This window comes from Populus alba, chromosome 19 (genome assembly GCF_005239225.2).
Source record: "Populus alba chromosome 19, ASM523922v2, whole genome shotgun sequence".
In the NCBI taxonomy this organism is placed as follows: domain Eukaryota; kingdom Viridiplantae; phylum Streptophyta; class Magnoliopsida; order Malpighiales; family Salicaceae; genus Populus; species Populus alba.
The window spans coordinates 15,327,723-15,337,675 of record NC_133302.1 but is presented as its reverse complement, the minus strand read 5'-3'; the positions used below and the strand labels follow the sequence as shown (position 1 = coordinate 15,337,675).

The following is a 9,953-nucleotide window of genomic DNA, read 5'->3' as shown; positions in this document are numbered from 1 at the left end:
GAGAAATATTTCAAGTGAACTCAAATTAGCATGATTACAAGTTTATCTTCATCAATTTTTTAAATATTTTATTTTTTACTTTATTTCAAAATCTAAACAATATTTTTTTATGTATATAAAAAAGTAATTAATAAGCGCTCACACCAAGGCTAATAATTACATAATCATATTTGTGTACTTCCCATTAAAGGAAGTAGTCCTGTTGAAACCAAAGAGCAGCCATTAGAGGCGAGACAAACTACTTTAACTTGATGACACCAACGGGATTATTCTTTTTATTAAAATCCAAGGGTAATCATTTATCCATACGATATTGTCGTGATTTATTACTCTGTTCTTCTTGCTAGAAAATTAGAGGAACAAAATTGAAATTTATTATTATAAGAAAGTAGTAAATAATAGTAAATAGCATGAATTAAAATAATATATTTTTTAAAGTAATTGTAGCTGTTTTTTAAAGTATTTTTTATTAAAATAATATTTTTTAAATTTATTTTTTATATTAACACATCAAAATAATAAAAACACTAAATAAATATTAATTTGAAGTAAAAAAAAATAAAAAAAAATTAATTTTTTTTTAAAATATTTTTGAAACACCAAAATAAATAGGGCTTAAATCTAATTAAACTTGGTTAATTTATATGTAATTCAATTAATTTGCAACTTCATTGCACCGAGTTAAAAAATAAAATTAAACAAGGTGAAACTTAAAATATTTCATTTTAGTTTTTTTAATAAATTAAACGATTTCATTTAAATTGGCTAGATGAACCAAGAATAAGTCATCAAACTGATGACCCGGGCGCCGGGCTGGTTTTCATGACTTGGCAAATAACAACAAAGAGTTAATTGGGAAATGGTACGGAGGCGTTGGGATACTGTAAGAGAAGACAAAAACAAAACCAAAACTATCAAAATTACGGTCTTGTAAAGGAAACAGTGCAATTTGTCTTGTTGATGAGGAAAAAAAAAAAGAAAAAAAAAAGACAATTTAAAAACAGTTACTGCCTTCTTAGATAATGTTTGGAATCGTGCAATGTATTTCATGAAAATTTAATTTTTTAATTTAAATTTTTTATATATTTTTTTAAATTATTTTGATGTATTAATAGTAAAAATAATTTTAAAAAATTAAAAAATATTATTTAATATATTTCTAAATAAAAAAAATTAATATTACACTTCTAAACATTTTTTTTATTCTCGTGGCTACGACGGGCTCATGGGTGAGGAAATAGCTTCGACGTACTGTTTATTTTTACGTATTATCTTGTTTTTAAAAAATTGTTTTTTATATTGTTTTGAAATGATAATTTTTAATATTATTAATTATTACGTTGAAAGTTTCAAACTTTGAAAGTTTGAGAGACACATGACATCATCAAAAGAAGGTTCTCTTCGGTTGTTTTGCTTTGGAGGGTCCGGGGTTGACTGGAAAAAAAAAATCCCTCCCTTGGCCGAGACTTCTTTAAACAAGGCATAAGCAGCAGTTAAAGTTAAAGCTAAAGTTGCAGAGAGATATGGACCATATGGTCTTCATTTTGTCCCTCTAAATCTCAGTTACTGGGTCGGAAGCGAGCTTTTATCAAAGGGAAAAATGAAAGAAGAGAGGTGAAGGCTCGCGAGTCGTGACTGGAAACCTTGACGTCAAGAAAAGAACTTGAATTCCCTTGCAGGTTCGTTGTAATTTCTCAAGTCAACTTTCTGCACAGACTTGCTTCGTTCCCATTTTTATTTTTTGCTTGGACAATTATTATACGCTGCTTCAACTGCTATTCACATATGCTGTGTGCTTTCTCCTACGTTGATTCATATTTTGAGCCACCCTTTTTTTTATTCTCTCTTGAGTTCTTTGGATCTTACTCGTAATTAAAGGGTTGGTGGGTCTTTCTTAGTGCATCTGATCTAAGCTGGTGCTCATTTCTTTTTGAGTTCGTTCAGTTTCTACGTTTATCCTTTCTTTGGATTTTAGGTATGTATGATTACAGTTCATTTGTTATCTAATTGATGGTTTGTATTCAGTGCTCTAGTTTTTTTGGTTGCTGATTTTATCAAGACTTTGTGATCTGTGATAATATATATAGTCTAACATCAGGCTTTAATATGTCATTTTGCGAGATTTTTGGAGGCTTTAGATAAGTTGTCTTGTTACTGCTGCTCTAGTTGTGCTTCTTCTTCTTCTTCTTCTTCTTCTTCTTCTTCTTTGCTTTGCTGTCTTGCTATAGATTGCTGTTTAATATAGAATCGTGATCGTGGTGACCTGTTTGCAACCCTGTTTTTCTTTCTTCATTTCTGTCCTCTTTGTGCTTCCCTTCTTCTTCTTGTTTTTCTTTCTTTTCTTTCTCTTGTTTTTTTTTTTTTTGGTATAGATGACGTTAATTTCATAGATCTTCCCTTTTCCTCATGGTTAAATAAATCGCCTTCAGCCACCATTCCTTATTTAAAGAAAAATCCGTGGAAAGAATCAATTTCTATCCACCGGTTCACAAAAAAAGAGAAGTTGTCTTGTTAGGCTAGATTTTCTTATGCATGGTTTTGCTATGATTATTTGAAAGCATTTCTCTTTCTTTCTCTGACAAGGATTTAGCTGAATCTAAAATTCACACTTTCTTGTTGCTGGAGAAACATGATGGATGTAACTGGACTAGTTTCATTGGTTTAGAACATGTTTTCTAATAAAGGGGTTTTCTCTTAAAAATATTCCAGAAAGCATCAGAATGTGGTTTAGGTTGAGAGAAACATACAATTACAAATGGCATCAGGTTATTGAATTTGTTAACCTTGGATTGCATCAAGTTATTGACTTGTAATAAAAAAAAAAACTTTGTATGTGAAATGAATATCAACTTGCATGATTTTCGACATTAGTATAGGCTCTGAGCGAAATCTTGCAATTCCTCGAGTATTATTGAAGCCATGTCTTATTTTCAAGAACATCATTTCTGTAAATATAAAACTATTTCTAGAACTCAATGTTAATAAGATGTTCTCTCTCTCTCTCTTTTTGGCATTCTTGAAAATGGACAATCCCCTCTAGATATCTAATCCACGCTGACCTGTCTTATCTTTCTTCATTTGTCTGCAGATTCTGAAGTCTTACAGAAAGTTAACAATTCAATATAGTCATTGGTATTTGCAACACCACAGATTAGGAGTGGAAGCCCAACCTGGGATTACTTACAATCGTATTTGGAGGAACATGAACGGTGGATCAGCTGCTAAGATTCGGTTTGTCAGATGTCCTAAATGTCGGCAGGTTCTTGTGGAGCCACAAGATATTCCAGTCTACAAATGTGGTGGCTGTGGCACACATCTTCAAGGTACAACCCTTTTAATTTGTGCTGTGTGGTTTGGATAATATATGCTGGATCTTTTTCATTAAATTGTTAAATAAGATAAGAGATGGTAATATAGTATTCTTCTTGGATTGGTCAAGTTGATATAGAAATTCAATTACAATATTCAACTTGGTTAAGTTCTGATTATAAAAGATTAGGAGGTTCAACAATTATCAATTCCATATTGCATGGACCCATGAATGCTACTTTCCTATGATAGACATTCTGATGAACTCTATAGGTTCCTTGGGCGATACTTGAATAGCCAATACTGCAGGTTGATGGCACTAAGCCAGTGCTAGACTAGCTCTTCTAGTACAAGAATGCTTTCCTTAACAATTAAAGAGTATTTTCGTCATATAAACCTAAGTTGTTCTATTCTTAACAATTAAAGAGTATTTTCGTCATATAAACCTAAGTTGTTCTATTCTTACCATCCATAGATTGTTTTCTTTATCTCTCTTCTTGTTTTACTGAAGGTGCTCTTCATTGTAACAATCTGGATTTGTAGATAGTTTAATCGCTTCTTTTCCTTCATGCAGTGAAAAATCGAAAAAGTAACCCTGAAGTCGCAACTTCTGGCCTGCATGAAACAGATGCTGCTCAGAAAAATAGATCAGATCATATTTCTGAAGCTAAGGAATCCAGCAGCTCAAATCATGAAGAAATTTTTCATTCCCCTGGGGAATGTTCTTCAGACCAACTCAATGGGGGGGATTGTGCTGCATCTGGCGATTGTGATCTTGATCATCTCAGTGGTGCAAACTTACCAGAAGAACTGCGAAGGAGTGGAAGTGATCGAAATGGTTCTGGAGATTTTGATAGTAAGCAACCTGGAGGTGTGAACTCATCACACAACCAAAAGAATGAGATTGATAAAAATGATCCAGGGGACTCTGATAATGAGCATGTTGTAGGTGTAGGCTCATCCAATGAACACCAACAGAATGGGAGTGGTCAAAATGAGACCGAGGATTGTGTTGATTTGAAGGTAATAGGCACAAGCTTGTCAAGTGATGATCCGGAAAGAGGAAATGATTCAAATGAATCTCCAGAGTGTGATCATGAACAGCCTGAAATTTTCCATGAAGTTCAAATCCAACAACTTGAATCTGGGGATTGCAATGATGAGCAACTTGGAGGTATGGGGGGCATATCAACTGAAGCACAAAATGACTGGAGTGATCGAAATGATTCTTCTGATGGCAATGTTGAACAGGCTGGGTTTTCCTATAGAGCTTGTTTGCCTACCAAACTTGATGAAGAGCTGTCCCCACTGGCGGCAGCAAAACCAAAAGCTGAAGTCAATGAAGGTGGGATTCAACAAAATGAGTCTGGAGCTTTCAGTGATGAGCAACTTGGAAGTGTGAACTTATCAACAGAAGCAGAAGATGACAGGAGTGATCAAAATGATTCCTTGGATTTCAGCATTGAACAGGCTGGAATTTCCTATGAAGTTTGTTCTCCCACCAGACGTGCTCATCTCAAGAACAAAGAGCCATCCCCACTAGCAGGAGCAAAATCAGAAGTTGAAGTGAGTGATGAAAGCTCAGCATTAACAGTCACAAAGGCAGAATTAGATGCTTACAGTGATAGTGATGGAACTTCCAACAATGTTTGTTCTCCCACCAGACGTGCTCATCTCAAGAACAAAGAGCCATCCCCACTAGCAGGAGCAAAATCAGAAGTTGAAGTGAGTGATGAAAGCTCACCATTAACAGTCACAAAAGCAGAATTAGATGCTCACAGTGATAGTGATGGAACTTCCAACAATGTTTGTTCTCCCACCAGACGTGCTCATCTCAAGAACAAAGAGCCATCCCCACTAGCAGGAGCAAAATCAGAAGTTGAAGTGAGTGATGAAAGCTCACCATTAACAGTCACAAAGGCAGAATTAGATGCTTACAGTGATAGTGATGGAACTTCCAACAATGTTTGTTCTCCCACCAGACGTGCTCATCTCAAGAACAAAGAGCCATCCCCACTAGCAGGAGCAAAATCAGAAGTTGAAGTGAGTGATGAAAGCTCACCATTAACAGTCACAAAAGCAGAATTAGATGCTCACAGTGATAGTGATGGAACTTCCAACAATGTTTGTTCTCCCACCAGACGTGCTCATCTCAAGAACAAAGAGCCATCCCCACTAGCAGGAGCAAAATCAGAAGTTGAAGTGAGTGATGAAAGCTCACCATTAACAGTCACAAAGGCAGAATTAGATGCTTACAGTCATAGTGATGGAACTTCCAACAATGTTTGTTCTCCCACCAGACGTGCTCATCTCAAGAACAAAGAGCCATCCCCACTAGCAGGAGCAAAATCAGAAGTTGAAGTGAGTGATGAAAGCTCACAATTAACAGTCACAAAGGCAGAATTAGATGCTTACAGTGATAGTGATGGAACTTCCAACAATGTTTGTTCTCCCACCAGACGTGCTCATCTCAAGAACAAAGAGCCATCCCCACTAGCAGGAGCAAAATCAGAAGTTGAAGTGAGTGATGAAAGCTCAACATTAACAGCCACAAAAGCAGAATTAGATGCTCACAGTGATAGTGATGGAACTTCCAACAATGTTTGTTCTCCCACCAGACGTGCTCATCTCAAGAACAAAGAGCCATCCCCACTAGCAGGAGCAAAATCAGAAGTTGAAGTGAGTGATGAAAGCTCACCATTAGCAGCCACAAAAGCAGAATTAGATGCTCTCAGTGATAGTGATGGAACTTCCAACAATGTTTGTTCTCCCACCAGACGTGCTCATCTCAAGAACAAAGAGCCATCCCCACTAGCAGGAGCAAAATCAGAAGTTGAAGTGAGTGATGAAAGCTCACAATTAACAGTCACAAAAGCAGAACTAGATGCTCACAGTGATAGTGATGGAACTTCCAACGATGTTTGCTCTCCCACCAGACGTGCTCATCTCAAGAACAAAGAGCCATCCCCACTAGCAGGAGCAAGAGCAAAATCAGAAGTTGAAGTGAGTGATGAAAGCTCACAATTAGCAGCCACAAAAGCAGAATTAGATGCTCACAGTGATAGTGATGGAACTTCCAGCGATGATTGCTCACTCACCAAACTTGCTCTTCTTGAGAACAAAGAGTTGTCTTCAGTGGAAGGGGAAAAATCAGAAGCTGGAGCTAGTAATGAAAGCTCACAATTAGCAGGAGCAAAAGCATTGCTAGATGCTTCCAAAGAGAGTGGTTCTGATTTCAGAAAATCAAGTGTTGAGAAGTCAGTTGACAAGGAGGGTGCTTCAGTTGTTGCTGCTCAAAGGCCTGCAGGAGAAAGCATTTCATCAAACATTTTTGTAACTTCACCAAATGAACAGCTAGAGAAGCTTCATGAAACAGGTCGCCATGATTTTGACCGTGTACAGTGTACAGATACATTCAAAACTATGGATTTGATTGACCCCAGCTCTGAGTTAAGTGACAGTCTTATAGACTTGTCTAAATCCCCAGCCACCAGAAGCTCTCGGGCTTACTATGATGACACTGTCTCTTCATATGAAGGAACAGATGATCAATTACCTGATCGACCCAAGCATCCATTTAGAAATACTCATAAGCAAGCAAATCATGCAGCTTCCAATGAGAGACCCAGAAGCGAAAAGTTCGTGGCGAATAGCAGTTTGGGAATGCAGCATCACTTGAAGAATCATGCATCAATTATTTCTGATAATAATCACCGTGCCTCGAAATCCAGCAAACTAAATCATGATGAATTGGTAGAGCACACAAGGGTTGCCCATCCAGCTAGAAACTGGAGAAGACTGGAGAAGGATGAATATCCATCTCAGGCTCCTTTCTATCAAAGAGGCTTCTTGGCTGGCTATGATAATGGGAGCCCTTCCAATCAAAACAACAATGAATCCCGTTCCAATCCGTACTTTCATTCACGTGAAAAGGCTGCATACACTGAACAGGAGAAGATGAAACTGTTGGAAATGATTTATGAATTGCAGGATCAAGTTAACGTTCTGAATGGAAAGGAAAAAGGGAGGGTTGCTCCAGGGGTCACTTGGAAGGACCATAATCCCAGTTACAATGATCATCTGGAGCAGGTAATTTTCAATGACTTAGACTATCCGAGGTATCCTGGAAGATTCAGAGGGGGAAGCAACTGGCATGAACAGAGTAAATACTCCCAAATACCTTCAGCAGAGGTAGCAAGCAATCGAAACCAAGTTGATCACTTGTGTTGCTGTCCCCAAGACTGGCGCTTGGCACAACTACCTCCACCTAACCTTCATCATAATAGAGTGTTTTGCAAGGCCCAAGATCATGTTGAATTTTACCATTCCTATGGTTCTTGTCCCTCAACTCCACAACGGCATGCTGACTCTGAGTTTTCCATATATAGGCGTGAAAAACTTTCTGATGACCACAGGCGTAGGGATCAGGAGGTAAAGAAGTATGTAACGAAGAAACATCACTTGGCTAAGCGGCACCTCCTGCCCCTGGCAGGTGGAGCCCCTTTCATAACATGTTTTTTTTGCTTCAAACAGCTTCAGCTACCTGCAGATTTTCTTCTTTCTAAAAGGAAGTACCACCAGCTAAGATGTGGTGTCTGTTTGGAAGTACTTAGATTTTCACTTATAAGCAGGACTCATCTAGTTCCATATACACCGACTGCTGATGCACCTCCACCAAGTGAGGTTGATGAGCATATTGGCGGTCTTCATATGAGATTTTCAGCTTCATCTTCAGCCAGCAATTGTCCCAACATGGATCCTGTGTCATGTTCTGAAGATTATGGACTTCCATTCTGTCAAAGCGGTTCCACTGATAGGGATCCTGTCCAGACATCATTACGTTCAGCTGAAAGCAGCCTGAATGAGCATCGGAAGAATCCCAAGGAAAAGCATGAATTATCTGGACCTTCTTCTAGCATGTCCAAAACAAAGAAAGTATCTTCAGAAATTGAGGAGCTGCCAAGGAAAGGAGGAGGTTCCCCACTTCACCGACTCATGGGTTATTCCTCGCCAAGTCGACTGATATATGGTTACGAACCATCTTGTTCAAGTTGGTACTATCCAGCAGAAGACTAAGAGAGCAACTCACGACATATTTATCATGAAGCACTGGCTTGTATAGATACATATAGGTTGTTCTTTGATTATGATGTTGATTATAGTACAGGAAATAGGACTCGCCTCATTGCTTTGGAATCAGTAGTATATATAACAGAAGTAGAAACACAAGTTTTGAATTCCAAGTATAGGTTCTCAGAAGAGAAGATTGCAGTAATTATTTGTTTATTTTTGTATTATAAAACTGATCCTGTATAACGAAGTTTTTGGATTTCATGTATATTATTCAGAGAAGAAAAGGACAGAAATCATCACATAAAGGTCGTCACTCGTGAGGAATGCTCAGTTTCTTCAAAGCGCTTGATATGCTCAGACAACTTTTAAAAATCTCCCCATGCTCCTTATCCTCGACTATCTAGAGCTTAACGTCATGAGTTTAGCAGGTTTGCATGCATGTCCAGTTGAAGTAGGCTGCACAGACGGATTTTAGCTTGAGCAAGAATGTCCAGATGTTGTTGTATGGACAAAAACACTCCCATGACTTCACATCCGTTTCTATCTCGTCGTAGAAACCAGAAATAGTTGGGTTTGATTCACCATGAATTGTTGGTTGCTAATGCAATTTCTTTGTGTTTCCAGGGTGATGCCCACAAGATGTCTTTGTAATTCGCTAGGTTGTGCTGTGCTTCTTGATGCTCCCTAATACGCAGTATTGTTTCTGTTTCTTTTTGACAAGCTAATAATAAACATCAACATATTTATCCACTTTTAACCACCACTTGGTTGGTTAATTAACTCGAATAGTCATAAGCTCGGTTAATTTAAAAAAAATATAAATAATAATAAGTAAATTGACCAAATAAAATTAACAATGTAAAAGTAATATGGTTTATTATAAAGTTTAATTATATAAAAAAAAAATATAACTTGATTTTGAAAGGAAAAATAAGAAGAAAAAACTTAATTGAAAAAAACTAAAAAAAATAAAATTAACTCAACTCAAGTTAATCTACTAACCCTCTAACTATTAAAATAAAATAAAAAAAAAAGTGAAAATAAAAATCACAAACATCAATTTTCAATAAATTAAATTAAAAAATTAAAAAAAATCATTTTAAAAAAGACCTAAAAAAAATCCAAAGCAAGCTTATGTTAACTTTCAAAACTCAAGACTAGAGGTGAGAAAAAAAATCAAAAAACCAATTAAACCAAGAAAACAAAAAAACAACAATAACTGAAAAAACTGAACCATGAAAAAAAAACCGATTAGATTTTTAAAAGACCTGACCAGTTCAGTTCGGTTTTAATTTTATAAGCTTAAAACCGAAAAAACCAAACTAAACCCAAACTAAAAAAAATAAAAAAAAATCAGGCCAAACCGAAAAAAAACCGAGTCAAACCAGAAAAAACCGAGCGTAACCAATTTGAACCGGTTTTTGTTCTAAAAAAACCGAACCAAAACTGATCAGTTTGAACTGATTTCGGTTCGGTTTTGATTTTTTTAAAAAAAATAATTTCAATTTGGTTATTTTTTTTATTAGAAAAAACCGAAACCGAACCGAAAATAATCACCCATATCCTAGACC

At 36.5% G+C, this 9,953-nt stretch overlaps 1 protein-coding gene across 1 annotated transcript; it reads left to right on the top strand.

Moving 5' to 3' along the window:
* The first annotated feature begins 1,479 nt into the window (after window positions 1–1,479).
* Window positions 1,480–8,647, top strand: LOC118035328 (uncharacterized). Its single transcript, XM_035040852.2, has 3 exons — window positions 1,480–1,679; window positions 3,089–3,323; window positions 3,884–8,647. Exons 2-3 carry the CDS (start codon window positions 3,203–3,205, stop codon window positions 8,383–8,385), a joined length of 4,623 nt encoding a protein of 1,540 aa, XP_034896743.1. The 5' UTR covers window positions 1,480–1,679; window positions 3,089–3,202; the 3' UTR covers window positions 8,386–8,647.
* Window positions 8,648–9,953: the final 1,306 nt, after the last annotated feature.